The following is a 19637-nucleotide window of genomic DNA, read 5'->3' on the forward strand; positions in this document are numbered from 1 at the left end:
ATAAAACTATTTTTATGTGTTATGGAAAACACAAAAAAGTTATGTTTTATATATATGTTTTATATATATATATATAACATATTTTTAATGTTTTTATTTATAAAAAATAAAACTTTTAAAAAAATGTTTTTATTCCATAAGCACTGGTAAATTTCTTATGGTTTTTATTTATTAAAAGAAAACCCTTTTAAAAATGTTTTTATTCCATAAAAAATAATTTTTTTTTAAATGTTTTTATTCCATTAGCAGGGACCTTACCTCTGGTTCCAGCTGTTGGGGATGCCACACACGCTCCCCTACCAGGAATGCAGATTAGGGCCTTCCTGTTCCCGAAATCAGCACAAAGTCCCCAGCGGTCCCAGCGCTTTATGCACGCTGGAACAATTCCCATTTTCAGGAATCCGTGGAGCAGCAGCAGCCGCGGAGCCCCGCGCACTTTAAATCCCTGGCATTTACGGACCTTCGGCTCAGCGCCCGAAGCGGGCTGGGACACACGGACTGGCTTGGAAAATCGCTTTCCTTTAGTGCACGGGGAGCCAAAGCTCCTCTCCCCGCCGGGGCACCGCTCGCATCCCGCCGGGAACTTCCCAAACCCATCCCGGACCGCGCCCGCTCCATCCCGGACCGCGCCCGCCGCTGGCTCTCACCTGCCGGGCCGGAGCGGGCACCGAGCCCCCTGAGCCTCCAGGGCCGTGTCCCCGCTCCGCAGCCCGCCGGGAGATGTCCTTCTGCCCGGGGACAGAGGCTCCGGAGCGGCGCAGGTTGGTCCCCGCAGCGTCCCGGGCTGCGAACGCCGCCTGGGAGATGCCCTGCGGGATTTGGGCACGGCCAGGAGCCGCTGGGTGCTGGGAGCTGCCTGTCGGAACTCAGGACACCCCTCTGGATGTCCTGGACTGCCAAGATCCCTGCCAGGGGACTCAGAGACCCTGGCACAGAGCCCAAGATGCCTGTGGTTTTGAATATGACCCATGGAACAAGTTACCAACCTTATGTGAAGATCTGCAAGCCACAACAGTTTAAGTAGAATGATAGTGAATTTATTATGGGGTGAAAAAATAGATTTTTAGGGTTTTTAGAATGGGGGTTCAGGGGGCAAGATGGAGGAATCTGGGCATGTCCAGCCTTCCTCCTTCTTCTTCTTGGCCTCCATCTTCTGCTGTGATGTTGGCACTTTTAGATTGGTTTAGAGGAGAAGCTCACTGTCTAACATAGGTGATAGGTATTGGCAAGTAATTGCAAATATTGTACAGGTAGTTTTTAGTATAAAGACATAACACTCCCTCCCAGGGGCAGGCAGAGAGCCTGGACTGTCTCGCTGAACAGACCTTGGCAGGACAGGAGAAAATATTTTATACATAAGATACAATAAGCAACCTTGAGACAGAGAACTGAAGAGCTCAGGTGGCAGAACTCAAGAGAAAGACAGACTGTGCCCAACAGAAGGAAACCACTGAAAATGCATCTAACTTGGATTTTCGTGCGTTCTTGCTCTTTGAACCTGTGTTCTCCAAGGCCTGTCTTCCAAACTTGGGCAGAGAGAGCTAAACAAGCCTCAGAAGGTGAAGCTGAAGCAGCTCATCCCACCAGGAAAAACAAAACAAGCAAACATTAAACTCCTCACCATCTCTGAGGTTTTACCATTCAGTCTCAGTTTTCAGCTATTACTTCACTCCTAAGATCCAATCCTCTTTTTCCATCACCTCCACGCCATCTCAGCTCCTGTTTGGATTGTTGGGCTCTGGACAGACAGACCTGTGATCACAGATCTGTGATTACAATTCCTTTCACATCTTTCAACCTCTTCAGCCCAACCATCACAGTCTGCTCAAACAGCCCTTTGCCCAGAGCCTTTGGTGTAGCTCTCACTCTCTTTTGTTTTGAGCAGCAATAGTACCTAAATTAAAACCTAGTCTTCTTTAAAGCAACATATCCCTAAACTGTTCTGTCAGTAAGTTTTGTCTTTTTTTTGTAGTTTTCTTCTTCCATACCAAATGTGCTGGCTGAGTTCTACCCCTTTTGGGGCATCTATCCTCACAAACTGCTCTGTACTATTTTTCTTGAGGCACCAAAACCATTAGTAGCAGTCCATCTTTCTTCTGTAGGACTACATAGATTTCACTTGCATACAAACAAGACTGTGCTGAATTTCATAGTAAACATAACTTCCACGGGATGAAAGTTAAAAATGCAACTGTTTTGTGTGCCAGGGTCACAACCCTTTATTACAGCTACCACACAGATACTTGGCACTGTTTAACCCCAGCTGGCAGCCAAGCACCCCAGTCACTCACTCACTCCCCCACCAGCAGGATCAGGGTGAGAATCACAGGAGTAGAAGTCAGAAAACTCATGGATAGAAATAAAAACACTTTAAGAAGTAAAGCAAACAATGCACATGCAAGAAAAGCAAACCAAGGAATGAGTTCCCTGCTTCCCATGGGCAGGCAGGTGTTCAGGCATCTCCTGGAAGGAGGGGCTCCATCCCACAGAGCAGTTACTGGGGAAATCAGTGACTCCAGCATCCCCCCTGCCTCCTCCTTCCCCAGCTTTGCCTGCTGGCCAGGATGCCCCTGGTGTGGGATGTCCCTTGGGTCAGTGGGGTCAGCTGGGCTGGCTCTGACCCCTCCCAGCTCCCTGTGCCCCCCCAGCCTCTCCCTGCGGGGTGGGTGAGGAGCAGGAAAGGCCCTGACGTGTGCGAGCGCTGCCAAACAACAGCAAAAACATCTCTCTGTTATCAGCACTGCTCTCAGCACAGATCCAAACCACAGCCCCACACCAGCCACTGTAAAGAAAATTACCCCAGCCAAAGCCAGCACAATGCTCTGTTTGGCTATTTTAACTAATGAAAATTGGCATTTTTTTCTGTCCTCTATTTCTGATAAGAAATAATAAACACTCGAGTCCAAACATGAAACTACCTTCTCAAGTGCCTTCAATAGAGAAACCAAGAGCCCTCAGCTGACCTTTTGTGACCATCTCAGCACACTAACCAGCTGGAACACCACACCAGCAGCTCTCCAGAACATCAAGGGGTCTTCTGATGCTCTGGTGAATGGGAACAGCTCAGCTGAGGCTCAGACCCACTGGAACCAGTGCTAGAGGCAAGGGGGACCAGCAGCCAGCTGCTCTATGGACCAAGGCTCTGTGGAATCCCAGTCTGCACATTCATGGCACCACCAACATCTGTGGTGGGTCAGGAGCTCTTTGCAGAGCAGCTCAAACCAGGGCTGCTTTTTCGCAGGGTTTTACTCACGGGTCACCCAGCTCTGCTGTGTGAACAAGCACAGAAGGTTTGCCTCTGGGCACAAACCAACAATCCCTGATGAAATTTGTTTATTCCTTTGGTTCCTGACCTCAGCTGCATGGGAGCACTGCCACAGAAAATGGGTTTTTCAAAAACTCACCTATAGTAATGTAGGGATGATTGGTATCTGACTCCGTTGATTCAGAATGTTGAATAATTGCTTTATTAAACTTTTATTTATACTATTTATACTATACTATATTAAAGAGCTGCTATACTATAAAGAATACTAAAGAATACTACTAAAGAAGACAGCCAGGACACAGCTTTTTCCAATTGGTTAAGGAAACAAAACAATCCTCAGCAGAATCCAATTGACAAATCACTTCAGGTAAACAACCTTCCTAACACATTCCACATGTGCAAAACAACAGGAGCAGCAAGTAGAGATGAGAATCGTTTTCTCTTTCTTCTCTCTGTGCTTCTCCAGGAAAAAAAGAACTGACACCTAGATTATTTTCCCTTTTAATCCAATAACTAATCCCAAAGAGCCCACAATGCAGACTTTTCTGGGAGAGAGAATTATGTCTCTCACTGCCTATCAATGAAAGGTCAGTTTGCCTCCTGCCCCCAAGTTCAAAAATCTATCTTTTAAGGCAACTTAAAGCAAGACACCGAATTTCACAGGACGTGTCTGAGGCATTGGTTCACCCACTGCCTCGCTGACTCCTTCCCGAGCAGATTCCCTTGCAGAGTAGCATTTGGAGTCGCACTCGCTTTGCCAGAGCTCATTTGTCAGCGCCCCGAGGCGAGCCTTTCATCTCCCGGGCACACAATGCTAGCAGGGCTGCAGTGGAGGTGGCTGTATTTACATGCATGAGCAACCCAGTTAAAATGCATATTTCAGCTGCCTGAACTCTCCTTTGCTCACTACCAGCCAGCACAGCCATTCAGGAGGTGTCCAGAAAGCTCAAGCCCCTCTCCAAGGAGCCAGTCTTTGGAATCTTGCTGTAAGCACAGCCTGTAGCTCAGGAAGGTTCTCAGTAAAGGCAGGACATGCAGACCAGTACTTTCATGAACAGAAGAACGTGTCTTCTTCTAGACAGAAAAAGGACCCAACATGCTCACACAGCTCCAAAGGAAATAATAATAAAAAAAATCAATCTATCCCAGACCTCACGGTATGACTGATGTTTTAAGTTCTAAAAAAGTTACCAAGAACTGCCACCAAAAAGGCAGCAAAAGAATGTGAGCACAAAACCAAAACTTGCTAAACAAAGCAAAATATCTTCAGAGCTGGTCTTAATTTAAATGGAAAACACTTTCATAAATACCGGCATTACAGTTTAAGAGGAACTCTATACTCTTGGTTTTGTAATCCAAATATTCACAACAGCCAGGAACTGTCTGTTTGAGGAGTCATAATGGGTCCAGCACACCGGCTCCTGCTGGAAAACCAGGAATTCCACAGCAGAGCACTCAGAGATGGCACTCAGGGCTTAAGATGCTTTTAGAAGGCAGAGAGTAATTGCTTTCCCATCACAGGACTCAGGAACACACCCCTACAACCACCTTGGCACAGTGTAAGAACATAAGGACTCACCTTCACCAGGAACAAAGATCATGTTCAACAGCATGGGCCTGGGCTTGCAGGAAGGCAGTTAGCTCTGCTATCATGCCATGACCATGCTTTTATTTGCTCAGTTCCCACAGACCTCAGTGTTACACGGTCCAGTTTAAGCCCACTTTCTCCCAGGAGCATTTATTCTGCTGGAGCTGGTACTGGGCACACACACATTCTTGCATAACAAGCAGGGGTTAACAAACCAGCACGCTTTGCAGCTTTGCACTCTGCTGAGTAACTAATCTGCTGCTAAAATACATTTAAGCATCATTCTCATCTCAAAAATAACATTTCTACAGACTAAAAAGCCCTCATCTGTCTCCAGTCTGTAGTGACTCAAACACTTCAGCCCAGCATCAGGGTGGGGAGGTTTATCTGAAAGCCAGCCTGAAGAGTCCACTTAGACTAAAGATCTGCTTATGTGAAAGCAATGAGATGAAAGGCATGTTTTTATGTCATCCCCAGCAACAAAGACAATTCAACCGTTGCTTGTATTTAAATACCACTCCTTGAACTCCCAAAGCTCTTTTTAACAGATAATATCTTTATAAACAAAAGTTGTGTTGAGTCACACAGCATCTACCCTTAAAGTAGTATTGGTATTTCAGAAGAGACACCTTCATGTCTTGAAAAGCAAATCACTATTAACACAAGCAAGGAATTAGATGTAGTTCTTCATAGACTAGTTTCTCCTAAAAAAAAAAAATAAAAATAAGTGAAGCTCCTTTAAGACAGTTATCTAACAAAAGGACTCCTTGGATTTATTTGATCAAAACAGCTTTGCTTCAGTCAATTGGAAGGTCCCTCAGCACACAGCACTGTACAAGGAATACCAGTTTTCAACTAAGCTCTACTCCTTAAGGACACCCACTAATGCTCACAGAATCTTCAAGGATCTGGACTTGGGCATAATCTGCAGCTTAGGTAAAAAATTTACAGAAAAAAACCCCACTTATTCTCTCTGTGCTTCCACTTCAGATCCGAACTTCATTGAAGAGGTGGTTACAGAGTAATTCCTGTGAGAGGTTTGTGCTCCCCCAGGCCAGCAGTGAGAAAGCACAGGTAGGTAAGGTAACTGTGGTTCCATCCTTCTTCCAGGTGATCAAAGTGAGGGGATTCATCCTCCCTAGAGCAGGATGGGCAGCCAAGAATGTTACTGTTATATTTTCTGAAAAGTCACGAGTTTTCATTAGTATCTTGTTAAACCTTCTGGTAAGTATCCTTTCTCTATTTGTTAGTATAATTTTAATATAGCATTCTTTAATATAATATCATAAAATAATAAAATAGCCTTCTAAGAACATGGAGTCAGATTCTCAATTCCTCCTTCATCCTGGAGACCCAGCAAATACCACATAAGAACATCTAAAATGACTTAATCCTTTAAGATCAGCCTACAGTAACAAGTGATCATCCCAGTCCTACTGACAGAAAACAGTTTCCTCCCATTTGTTCTAGCAAAATGCTGAGTGTTACTCACTTTTATACTGTGTGAAGAAACTTACTGAGATGAAACATAATTCTTTTGACAAGTTAAAACATTTTTAAAAGCACCTGCTTGGCTTTGGCTCCATTTCCCATTTTGACAGACTCCAGCACCAAAGCATCCAAAGGAGTGACAGAATAAACCTGTCACTCCTAGAAGTTAGGTCAGGACTTTAATAGGAAGGCCTCTTTCAAAAGGCTCTCTAAAACAAAGACCTGTGACCAAACTTCTCACTTCTCCAGATAATTTAAAAATCTTCCTGCACTCCAGAATACCCTTCCACAATGGATTACATATGGAGCAGCTCAGGGTTCAAACCCCTAAAATTGGAAACAGAAGTGGTTGCATATAAGTAGTTGAATATAAGAGAGAGCTCAGATATGAAGCACTTTGCACAAAGAACTGAAATCAAGACCCTCAGGGAACCCAGGAGGTGAGAACCCCAGAGAAAGAGAATAAATTCCATGGATAAACTAACCCAAGTTCTTGGAACAATAACAAGGCCCCTATCTTTTTATTAAATTACTCTCACCAAACAGAACAATTACTGAAGATAACTAACAGGCAGCAACAAAATTTGCTGTAGCAGGGAAAAGCATCCTATTTTTTCCAATCATTCCACTTCTGCAAAGGTCACCTGTTTGTCACTGCACAGGCTGCCCATGTCTCCTGCCTGAAATTGGCACCAGCTCGTGGCTGGAGAGCAGCAGTCCCTGGCAAGCTGGGCTGCCCAGTGCAGAGATTCAGGGACTGTGAGCACACCTTTGCTGCAGCAGCCACAATACACTGATTTTTTAATCACAAACCAGACACTCAAGAAGCTGGCAACATGATGGACCAGCTCAGGGGATGTTTATTAGGGATGTGATCAGTGTACATAAGCACACATAGTCTCAGCAAGAGCACAGGCATGAAAGAGACAGAGCTTGGGATTCAGAGCTCCTCTACTGCCCCATGGACACAGTATGGAAATGGCTGAAAATTCCAGGACTAAGGTATGAAGCACCTCTATTTTTCTGAACAAGTTTCCATACCATTTAATTTTCTTAAGCAGCAGCTTTGTAATATTTTCTTTTGCATTCTGGCTGCACAGAACCACTCTAGTTTTTTTCTAAGTATATGGAGAACAAGCTTAATGACACATCACTCTTACAAAAGTGGCAACAGTATTTCTCCAAGATTTTAGGGAAATAATTTCTGAATTTAGAAAAGTAGAAATGTATCCCCTTGCCTGTTTTGTCTGAAAACTGCTGCTCTAATATACAGTGCTGTAATTGCTCATCCTCTAAAACCTGCTGAAGCTGAAGCCTTTCAGCCACTTGGGACACCCAGTCTCTCTACTACTTTATTGCAAATTATTAGGAAAGTTATTTGGAGCACCAAAGAAAAATTTCAGTATTACAGTAACTCATGAAAGTTTAACAATGAACCGAGTCCAGCCTTCTCTCTGGCTTTATTTATATTTCAAAAGCCAATACAAAAATGTTACACACATACCAGTCACTGTTGCAGACCAGAATTTTGAGCACTCACCAGGAATTTAGTGCTGCAGTATTTTCCAACAACGTGCAACATTCTATGTTCAGCTGAAAGGGTACTCTAATGCAACATTCAAGCCTGGTGGGTTTTTTTCCAAGCTTTTGGCAAATGTGGAAAGTCCACTGCTTCCCAGTAGCTCCATTATTTTTATGTAAGTGACAGCAGGTAGCTACCTAAATAGATTGTTTAGTTATATAAAAAATGCCACTACAAGTATGGTCCTGCTTTACTTTTGTGGCTTGGTTTAACCCCCAAAAAAAATCAGTTCTGAAAGCACCTAGTTATACCAATAGCCTAATTACATGAAAATGTTCCTCTGTTTTCAAGTATGCAAGACTTAGTTAAAGCAAGTATCAATTTTAGCTACTGGGTTTTCAAACAAAAAGCTTTTTTACAAGAGACAATTAAAGCTTCCATCAGCCTACCCGAGGTTACTGAGAGAAACACATCTAAGCTACAGGAGCATTGGTCTATTTCTGACAGTGGTATTTAAGTATTTATTAAGGTGTTTGCATCCATTCATCCATTTGGCTGACATCCACCTGCCACATGTAACATTTGAAATTGCAGTTAAAATGCTGCTGGAGTAAGGAATCTGGGTACTGTTCAGTTGGATATTTTCTATTAGCATAATAGGCAAGAGCTTCTACAATTTGTCTTGCTGATATACTTCAACTCTGCCTGAAGCAAGGATGGGAAAACAAACCCCTGCTAGTAGAAAATAGTTCAAGTATGTAAAAAAGCCACTGACTGTTTTTTAGTAACAGTATTTGCACAAGCAGAAAAAAACCCTCCCAGTTTCTCATAGATCTCTAGGAATATTCAAGTGAGGTTCTGTTTTAATTTTTAAGATACAGAAGTTTAACCACTTAGCCAATAAAAGAGTTCTGCAAACTGCATTATGGATAATGTTGCACATCTTATGACTGAGTGCTGCCAGCGACAGTGGTAATACAAATTGGCAATTTCAACATTTCAGTTCAGAAAACATCTGTTATTCTAAACCCAACAGATTTATATAATGTATGTAAATATTTATTAAACCCAGCCACCATGCTACAGTATTAGATTAATAAATCCTCTCATTTTCAGAATACACCAGCATAAGGTATGAACACAATGAAATCTATATGAAATTTTACAGTAACTTTCCAGAAGTATGCCTGTGGCCTATCAAATTTGCATTAACATACTGTAGATTTAAAATATTTACTTGTCTTCTTAGCATACCTAATGTGTAAGAATAGTTGCTTAATACCCAAAAATAAATATAAGCTTTCAATTGAAAGCACTTATTTTCCTAGATTTCCAAAGTGGAGTCTGAGGAATGAAAATGCTTCAGACTTGTCATCAGTCCACTTCAGTACATAAAAGTATCTCCTGCCCCAGTTTTAGTTTTTTTTGTTGTTGTTGTTGCAATCCCAAAGATTTGTTTCCAGTGAAATATGAGCAGAGCAGTGATTTTCTTGGCAGCCCTTCAGTCTGTTTCCATGGCAGCACTGCGGGACTCCTTGGCCACCATGAGTCGCATGAGCTGACTGTGGAATTTCTCAATCTTCTTCACGTCTTGTGCCTGGTCTGTTCTGTACAGCAAACACTGCAAGACAAAGTTCCTGATATCAGATCTCACTTCTACTGCTTTTTACCTTGTTTGTAGCTGCTATGTATTCATTTGTGCTTGGAACACACTAAACAAGGAGAGCATTGAAATGTTCAGCAGTTACCAGGAGGCAGCACCAACACATCCACCCTGTTTCAGAGCACAAACATATCTGTGTTTGCTTTTAAGCTTCTCCCTAATGCTCATGCCTCCCATATTGAAAACAGGGAAACTCAGAATTTATCCTAGTTTCTTCTAGCTCCAAAAAGCTGTTAAAACTTGGGTTTTAAAGCTGCCCTTTTTTTGTGTTGTCTAAACATAGAAACAGATTTTAAACCTGAAGTTACTTGCCAATTCTTTATATTCTGAAAGCAAGCTTATTTTGCTTTTCACAGTCCTTAATGTTACACTGCCAGGGCCACAAAATTCAGTATTTCCCATTGAAGGGGATCCTCTACCCAAAGCAAAACCTGTTTTTCTAAGACAGCCCTAAAGAGGGAACACAGAATCTGATTAAAATAAAAAAAACACCCAAACAAACAAAAACCCCAAACACTAAAACAACCCAACCAAAATCCTGAAACCAGTCCCCATTTCTCCCACCTGGTGTAACATCCTTTTCTGACTGAAAGCAGGTAAGGTAGCCTATACCCCAGAAGAGTTTGTGAATCACCTCACTCCAACTTTCCCTACAGGAGATTTCCAAAAAATTACCCTTAAATTCCTTGTTATCAGTGCCCCACACCCAACAGCTCACCCATGTTAAGCCCCTATCAAGAAGTGCCTTTACTGGAGTTTCACATCCATTCCAGGCACTTGAAATTCCAATGCCAGACTACTTTTCCTGGAAAGAAGAAATTTGACTCTTTTCCAAGTCTGAAGGCAAGAGAAGGGCAGAATACTGTGTCTGGACTGCAGAATACCAGAATAGCCTGCACTGCAGAAAAACAACTCCTTAGCTGTAACACTGCTGTCACTCAGTCTCATAATCACAAAGAAGGAACTTCAGCTATGGCTGGAAGACTTCACCACTCTGAGCAGGTAAAAAAGACCCCACTCACAGCAGTAAACACCAGTTTGAAAATGCTCCTGAACTGGTCAGTGTCAATGCAGACACAGCAACGAGAGAAGGCTGAGTACAAGTTTTTAGCAAACTGTCAGACACTCTCAAGGCAGTGTCCAAGAGCTCCCAAGGTGACTGACAGCAAAACACGAGTCTGTGAGTGGCACAAGAAGCTCTGAAAGGGGAATGTGCTCTGTACTTACAGCCACATCATCTGTAACTTTGATACAGAGGTTCCCATCACAGTGTCGGTATTTGAGGACAACACGGACCTGAAACGAAAAACATTTTAGGAATTAGCACTGACAGATAACAATTCTCAGCATGTATTGAAGGCAATCTGCCCACACTCAGACTATCCTTAAGGATAATTATGTTCTGTTCCATGTTTTCAGCACCTCTGTGGCAGCCCTCAGCTCTGGTGCTGTGGGAGCTGCATGTAATCCCACAGCCAAGGTGGTGTGGAAGTTGACCCACCACATTTCCCTGCCTTACAGTCCAGGCTGGTTTTCCAGCAGCATCAGCATTGGGCATGTTCAAAAACCCTGCAAATTCAGCAACAGCAGCTGCAGAGACCTTGGAGACAGGCAGGACAAACCATGAGAGTCATGTTGAGAGGAGACACCTCTGGCTGTGTGTCACACTCCAGAAAAAACAACTGGAGGCCTGTTTGTAGGCTTGAAACACTTCAGAAAAGAGCAGCTCCACGTGAAGACTTGAAAGGGATCAGCTGAGTGAGGCAGGCTCAACATCACCACTTTTTCTGCTATGGTAATTATCACAGCTACTCCTGCAGTCACCTGCCCTGAGCTCTAACCCACCCAGCCCCTCTGGACCCTCAAAGCACCAAAGTTCTCAAAGCCACACTGGTAAAAATCCACATCCTCAGTGGCTGAGCATTAAATGGTTCCTCCTGAGCAGTTTGCAGCCTCGGCTAACATCAGAAACAAAGCAAGGTTGCCTCTGAGAGCATTCTGAACTCACACTGCAAACAGTTTTTATTGTACAGTGATTTGTGCTAATGGTCAACAACCTCCTTTACTACAAACACATTTTGGAATTCCTGTTCCAGAGCGGATCTCATCACAGGTTGACCCTTTCTGTTTGACAAACTGCCACCTCCTGAGCAGTGTGAGAGCACAGCTCCCTGCTGAGCAGTCCCAAAAGCACAGGAGAGGCTGCCACAGGCAGCAGGAACACACTGAGTGTATCAATGACCTGCTCCTGCCAAGGCAAGACCACTCAGTACCTGGCTGCAGAACACACACACCCATCGCCCACAGCTCTTCCTTCAGCTTCCCAGCAAGCCCAATTACGAAATTCCTGGGGCTAATTCTCTGCCAAATCAACAGGAGGGTACTTGTGCAACGACAACAGGGCCTATGTAAACCCCTCTGTAGCCAGACAAATTCACTGCCATGGATGGGAAGAGATTTCCTTTAAGGAAAGGGGAAGAGCAACTCCTGGCTGCAGTGTCAATCCATTCTTTCATTCAATGGAATGTCACAGAGCCTAGGAAGGCCAAACTGGGCAATTTTATTATCAGCAGCAATCACATATGGTGTCTCTGTGCTAATTAAAAGGCAGAGCTAATCTGCTTTAAATAATTAGATTTAATTTAATCTTCTGAAGGTTTCTCTAGTTCCCCTATTTTTGGTGAAGAACACTAGGCCTTTTTTAATCAAGATTTCTCAGGTGGGAGTTTCACATCACATTTTTGTGCTGCTTTGTAGGTGAACTACAATGCTTTTTCTGAAGACTGAGGTTAATTTTAATATTTGCATAAACCACGCTCCCAAAAAGTGACCAGAAAGAAGAAAACAGTCATAAACCAAGAAGTTAAGTCCTTGAGGAATTATTCTTTAGGATGCAAACACCTTCCAGTCTGAAACGTCACTGCAAGCAACAATGCAACGTATTGACCTTATGAAAGGACAAATTCAAATACAGGTGTTAAATGCTATAAACTCATAAACTAATTATTGATACTTCAGCAGAACTCTTAACCTCGGTTTCCAACACAGAGGTATGAGCTCAATGTCTTTGAAATTCAGCCCTTGAGGTTCATCCCAGCTGCCAGTAACACCTGAAACACCGTTCCCTAGGGATGCTCTCGGGGTTGTAAATGAGAGTTTCCTCCCGTTCCACAAAAAAAGGATGCTCAGCTGCAACACCAGCGAGTAATCCCCTCCTCGCAGGTGCTTCTTCCCTGTATTCGACACTGCTGAGGCCACGCTGCCAGTGCTGTGTCCAGTTCTGGGCGGTCACTGCGGGAAGGACACGGAGGTGCTGGAGGGAGCCCAGAGCAGGGCAATGGGGCTGGGGCTGCTCAGCCTGGAGAAAAGGAGGCTCAGGAATGACCTTATCGCTCCCCGAACTCCCTGACAGGAGGGTGCAACCTCCACAGTGCCTTAAGGTGTGCCAGGAGGGGTTTAGGGCGGATATTAGAAGAAATATCTTCATAGAAAAGGTGATTAAACATTGGAAAGGGCTGCCCAGAGAGGCGGTGGAGGCACCATCCCCGGAAGCGTTCAAAAATAAGCAGACGTGGCACTTGGGGTTATCTATGGTCCACCTAATATGGCTGATTCGGCCATAGGTTGGACTCGACGATCTCAGAAGTCTTTTCCAAGCTAAATGATTGAGACTCAGCGATTCTTGCCTCCCCCGCGCAGCCACCAGCGACCCCCCCCCAGCCCGACACCGCCCGCCGCCCCCGCCGAGCTGCGCGCAGCTGGAGCCGCCTCCACATCGCCGCTCCGGCGGCCGGGCCGCGCACCCTCCTCTCCCGGCCGGGCTATCCCACCTTCATGGGGTCGGCGAGGCAGAGCTTCTCGGCGGCGCGGGTGAACTCCTCCCAGGCCTGGAAGTGCGGCATGGCCGAGCCCGCTCGGCTGCCCGCGGCCGCGGCAAGATGGCACCGGAGGCGGGTGGGCGGGAGCGCGGATGAGACGGCGCCCGCCATTGGCCCGCGGCTCAGCGCCGCCCAATCGCGGCGCGCGTAACTCCGCGCTCCCGCCACAGCGACCCCTGCAGGCGCGGCGGGGAGAGGCGCCCGGTGGCGGCCCGAGCTGGGGAGGAGGGTGGCGGGTTCGAGCCCCGCCGCCGGCGGAGCGCCCACCCGCCCGAGGCTGGCACCTGCGGGGCTCTGCCAGGCCAGGTACGGGCTGTCTCCATGATAACTTCACGCTCGGAGGCCATGGGAGACGCTGGGGAGGCGGGTGGGCCGGCGGGGAGCTGGGGGCCCGGCGGGAGGTGAGGGCCGTGCACCTGAGGTGCTCTGTTTGCGCGGCCGGCCCTCACGGCTGGAGCGATTCCCGGGTTTTGCCAGGCTGGAAAAACCTGTGTGAGGCTGGAGTTTGGCTTCGTGTGGAACAAAAAGGGTGTGTAGGAGCCCCTTGCTGCCTTCCCTGGTCTGCCTTGCTGAGGGGTGCTGAGGCATCGCTAAACTAAAGCTGAATGGCATGGAATAAAATGATGGAATGTTGGGGAAGTCTGCTTTTCAGGCCTGTGTGTGTAAAGCTTTTACGTAAAGCTGACTTAAAAATCCCCATTAAAAAGGAAATGAGGGAGGAAAAAAAAAGATCTGAGATTTCTCCTGGTGTGTTTTAAAAATCCCATTGCCTGCAATGATTTTTGTGCCTCTGTAGAACAAAGCCTGTGCCAGACACGGAGCTGAGCTGTGCTCGTGTCACAGGGCTTGTGCTGCTGCTGCAGTGACAATAAACACGTAAAACTTGCAGTCTCTATTCTCTATTTCACAAGGATTCACTGAAAACCCAAAAACTCCTGATAATTCAGGTCATTCTGATAATTCACTGAAAACCCAAAAGCTCCATGTTTTACTGAACAACTCGAAACTCACCGGTGAGGCCAAACAAATAAACTGGAAGGTTTAGGGCAGATCTGCATTTGAGGGGACAAATTATGCAGGCTGTTGCAGTCTCCACGAGCAACATGGGGAAATACTATAGCTGCAGGCTTTTTTTTTGGCCACAAAAAGCACAATACGTGCAAGTGCAAGAGAGAATGAAGAAATGTGGCCTAGAAATAAAAGGGTGGATAGGAGGTAAGGGGAGAAAAACTAGAATGAAATTCCCTGAGTCAGTAAAGCAGAAAATAATTGTTACTGTGGGGATCTACTCTGAAAAAGTCTACAGTGATTAGGCTGACAAACTTCATAAGTTGTGACTTGTGGGTGTTATGTGGTCTAAACAATTCTGCTAAAGGGCTTTGCACCAATGAGTGGGGGCTATGGAGGGTGGAAAGATTTAAGGATTTTTTCTTTCTTTCCAGAGCTGCTCACAGGGTTTAGGCACTGATGTGTCACTGAACCCAGCTTCAGATCTACAAGAGTTGTCTTTCAGAGATGCTGAGAATCAACAGATTATCAGGTGATAGATATATGGGCAGAGCCTAAAGCAATCATCCCAAACACAGAACCTAACCTAGACAGAATGGTTCTCTACTCTCCTTAAGTTTGGGTAGCTATTTATAACAGCAGAGTAGGAATTGCATTTGGTAGTGTTGTACAGACACGTAGGGGATGTAAACACGTGGAAAGGAAAGGTGTGGGGAGCACAAACCCTGTAACACACATTTTACAGAGCCATCATTCACCAAATTTGGGTCCAGGTCTTCAAGTGGGATTGCACCTTCTGAAAGAGCCTCAGTTGTGGGCTGTCCAGTCATGAGCACTTTAGAGAGGATTTTAGTTTTGACTCGGATGTTCAGGATTTTGTGTGTTCTTTGATACAGAAGTGCTTCAGGAGCTTGCCAATGCCCAGTCATTAGCCCTGCAGTTGAGCTGATGCAATAGAGCAAGATGAGAAAAAAAACTCCCATTGTAGTATTTTTTTTTTCCCATAACCTAGATGATTTCCAGGATCCATTTTAGGATGCAGCTTCTAAAACTGTTCTATAGGCACAATTTTGGAGGTGACAAGCTGCAGCAGCCAGGGCAAAGAGCAGAGAGGGATTTCATAACTGGCCTTGCCTCTGAGGGAAATGGGATGTGTCACAATGACAGTTCTATACAGCCTGGTACACAGCTCTGCAGGACCTGTTCCTGGCTGCAGATCTTCAGGATTTTGTCATCCCTGCCACTGCCACCACCACCTATAGCCCCACATTAGCTGCTGACACAGCTGTTTGTGACTTTACACTGGGGATGGAACCAATGCTGGCATTAAAAGCAGCACCATTTTTAGCAACACTTTTTTTTTTTTTTTACTGAGATGAGTTTGGTTTTCTAGTTTAATGTGTGGCCTTATGTACTGTTGTGCTGCCACAGCTGCTGAAAATGTACCTTTTTTGGTGGCAAGACAGAATATGGGAATTCCTACTGGTTTTGCTGGATTGCCACCAAAAATGAGGGGCTGGCTATGAAACCAGCCCCCCTGAAAGCAGGGCCAGTTGCTGAACTCTCCACAATTAAGAAGATAAGCTATTTCTGAGCCCCAGGGAATGCCTGATACCTGTAGTTAGTGCACTGCTGTGCTCTGTTGTTCTCCTTTTGCCTGGAGAACAGAACATTTTCTTGACATGTTTGGAAAGTAAGTCAGACCACTGCAGCTATTCAGCTGTAAGTTGTATTTGATGTATGTCCAAAACTGTATTTTTCAAGTGAGTTCCAGTGAGTGCACTAATAGTAGAAATCCTTCAATGGGCTTTTTGTTTAGTGAAATAAAATGAACAGTTGTTTATCACTGTGTGGAGTGATTGGTATGCAGCCAATAATAATTTAGTAGTTAGTAAGAATTCTGCTAAAACATACATACTTATCTTGCTTTCTTTTCTTGAGTTTCTGCTTTCTGCCATGCAAGAAATCATTCCAACGGTCTTAACAGCCCATTCCATCGCTTGCAAATGAAATGTGGAATGCTGTAAAACCTCATTTACCCTTTCCTCAGTCTGTCTCTGTATATCCTTGCTGTATTCCCTAGACCACCTTAGATAATGTCTTTTTTTTTTTTTTTGCTTGGATTTAAGGCCATAAAAAGCTATGAAGCAATAATGTAAGTACTCGTGTGATGAAGACTTTTCATGTGGGTTTTCCTCAGGCCTTTTCCCCTCATCCAACCTGTATGTACATGATTAATTATCTCTCTTTGATCAAGCTCCTACACGCATTGCCACTGCAAGTTCTGCTTCATGAAGTTGTGTTCAGGCATCTGGATTGTACTTGGTGATCTCTTCAGGTGCTTTATCCAGTGTCTTCCTTTGCATTAATGACAAACTGAAATAAAATAATGGAGAAAGTACTGCATTAGAGCTTAAAATATCATCCACAGAGATCTTACAACTCCTGCAATGTTCATGGAAGCTGCAGCTGCTTAGCATCACTCAGGGTCAGACATTTGGTTTCCTGTTCTTCACATTAATGTTTTTATTCTATCTAAAGCAGGTGCCATTTTTTTTCTTTTTTTTTTTTTTTTTTTTTTTTTGGAAAAACTATTTTTCTCTCCTGGATAAGGAACTCAGATAAGAGTATTAAATTCATTAAAATAGTTATCTGTCACCATGACATACTACTGGTGGGTAAAACAAGCTGGTCCTCCCAGCTAAAAGAAGCTTTTTGTAGAACACTGTGCTTTATCATGCTAAATTGTGGATTAGATGGGAAACAATGGGACAAACTGATCTCAGTTATGCTGCTCTAAATCCAGAGTCATTCCATTTATTTCATTGGATTTTTTTTTTTTTTTTTTTTTTTTTTTTTTTTTTTTTTTTTTTTTTTTTTTTGTATCTGTAACAGTATAATTAAGAGCAGACTTTGGTGCCGGGATAATAATCCTGTTCTTGGACCGGGAGCAACAGAAAGTCAGCGCAGAAATTGAGGTCTGAGAGAGTGCTAATGAGGAGTTAGTTACAAGGCAATTATTACTGCCAAGAGTGCTTCATGCTTAAAGGAGATACAGTTGCTTCTTTCAAAATAGCTCCAACCCAGCCCTTAGCAAAGTTAAGGAGAATCCCAGGCATTGTGATTATACATTCCATTCTTGTGTGTGTACGGTCTAAACCAGCCTGGGATTTGCACTGATGCAGACTTTAATCACACGGGGCTATTTTTTCCTTTGAAAGGGCATTTATGTGCACAGGGATGCAGATAAATCTTGAATACGCTGAGATTCGAGGTCTTGACTTCTCCCTGGCTCCTGAGTCTCCGTGCCCATGAGAACCGAGGCTGCAGTGGGAAGCAGTTCGTGCTCCTGGATGGGTTCTAACACGCCACTCTGAGCCACAGGTTTCACTCCACAGCTCCCCAAGGAGCACAAAGCACGCGGCTCCTTTTTAGGGGTTTGATGTTTTACGCAGCTTGGCTGAAGGTTTTGCCAGGTTGAGCCATACACAGGTAATTACGTCAATGCCTGTTTATTCTTTTGGACACAAGCATCTTACAGAGCGATTCAGGCTCATATTGTCTTAGCAGGATAATTAAATGTTGGTGACACTTGGTGGTTAAAGGAGAATTCATGGCAGTTAAGGCTGTGTGTGGGCAGTAGGATTCCAGGGCCCTGTCCTGGTGCCTGTCTCAGCTTCAGACCAGGGTAAAACCTGGATGCCTGTTGATAAAAACGAGAGCAGGCTCCCGGTACTAAAGTGATTTCAGCATTTATTATAAAAAAAAAAAAAAATAAAGGCCTAAAGCAAGGGGGCCCGCGGGCCGAGCAGGAGCGCTCCCGCCGAGGGATGCTGTGCAGCGATGTCCCCGATGGAGCTGCACGATTCAGTGGGGCAGAAGCCCCTTTTCATCCCGTTTTTGTCCATTTGAATTGGTTTCTTTTTGGATCCTTCATCTGCATGAAGGTTTAAGGCGCTTGATTGGCCCATTGCAGTTCTGTGCAGGCTGGCTGGTTTCCCTTGGGGGGTGGTGCACTTTACTGAGGTGGGGTATGGTACTATTGAGTACCCTATTTCTTACAACTACCCTTTTAACCCCTTTTACAAAATAATAACCAAACTAACAGTACATGCTTAACGGTCTGGCAACTATTTTACAACAGTTTCTAACCTATTTTTAACACCTGTCACTATCCTCATTCCTTTTCCCCCAATGCCCCTGCAACTGTGACAGGAGCACACTCCAAACATGGCCCTGATCAGGGCACACCGTGATCTGCACTTGCCAGACACTTGAGCAATGACCTTGCCCAAGGCAGCATTGTTCCCTAATTTGCTTGAACATCAGAAAAGACAATGTCATTTAATATGGTTTAATCTCACTTTGTTAGGGAGTGTATGGATGTGGATGGCAACAGCCATTGCTCTGGCAAGAGAGTCATCCCTTCCTATGGCCGTGTTCTGTCCTGAAAGCTGCCCTTTCATTTTTGGATGCTATTCTGACAGTGTTCTTGTTAAGCTGCTCAGTTTTGATAGCTGGAAAGGTTCATCCCTTCCTGTTAAGTGGTCACTCCAGTTCCTTCAGCATAACAAGGTATTCAAATGGATGTGCTGTCATGCAGGGGACATATGTCAGAGAGCAGCCTCTCTGCTGTCACCACGCTGGCTGTTGAGATTTGAGAATGAAATAGCAGTCCTCGTGATGGCCTTCAGGGAAAAGAGGAGCACATCTGGTAGCCAGCTCATGAACCAGCATTTGAAGCACTCTGGGAGCAGACAGACAGTCTCAGCATTAACTGCTCATAGATTTTGTATCACCATTACGTGAAGTTTCTGAGCCTGCTTAAGATGGGCTTAGATCATCTGCTGGCACAAGCTGCAAGCACATTGATTTCTTACATTAATCTTTAAGCAGCAAAGCTTTTTATTTGATAGGCATGACTTAAGGCTGGTTTACCTGTGCTGTTCATGCTGCCTGGCTGACGTAATTGAGTACAAAGCACCCGAAGAGGCAAGAGAGATTAGATGCTTACAGTGATACCTTCCCAAATCCTCTGGAGCTGTGTGACTGCAGCTGGGGTGGAAGGGCTTTCCGAATTTTTTCACTTGACTTCTAATTCTGAGCTACATGTCTGAGCCTGGATCAGATGGAAATTGCCTCCTCCTCAGTTCAGCCTGCAGAAAGGGAGACAGAGCAGCTGTGATGCTCAGGCCTGAACTTTCCTGGCAGGTGAACCC

The 19637-nt window shown here is 44.7% G+C and overlaps 1 protein-coding gene across 1 annotated transcript; it reads right to left on the minus strand.

The window, feature by feature from the left end:
* Positions 1-7788: 7788 nt before the first annotated feature.
* On the minus strand, positions 7789-13480 carry SRP9 (signal recognition particle 9). Its single transcript, XM_066547782.1, has 3 exons — positions 13363-13480; positions 10760-10828; positions 7789-9490 (listed from the first exon to the last, which is right to left on the minus strand). Exons 1-3 carry the CDS (start codon positions 13432-13434, stop codon positions 9371-9373), a joined length of 261 nt encoding a protein of 86 aa, XP_066403879.1. The 5' UTR covers positions 13435-13480; the 3' UTR covers positions 7789-9370.
* Between the last annotated feature and the right edge of the window lie 6157 nt (positions 13481-19637).

Source organism: Molothrus aeneus, chromosome 3 (genome assembly GCF_037042795.1).
Source record: "Molothrus aeneus isolate 106 chromosome 3, BPBGC_Maene_1.0, whole genome shotgun sequence".
In the NCBI taxonomy this organism is placed as follows: Eukaryota; Metazoa; Chordata; class Aves; order Passeriformes; family Icteridae; genus Molothrus; species Molothrus aeneus.

Coding starts and splice junctions, on each gene's coding strand:
- SRP9 (XM_066547782.1), bottom strand. CDS start 13,434: ATGCCGCACTTCCAGGCCTGGGAGGAGTTCACCCGCGCCGCCGAGAAG. Junction 10,829..13,362: donor GCCTCGCCGACCCCATGAAG/GTGGGATAGCCC, acceptor TTTTCGTTTCAG/GTCCGTGTTGTCCTCAAATA. Junction 9,491..10,759: donor AAGTTACAGATGATGTGGCT/GTAAGTACAGAG, acceptor TTTGTCTTGCAG/TGTTTGCTGTACAGAACAGA.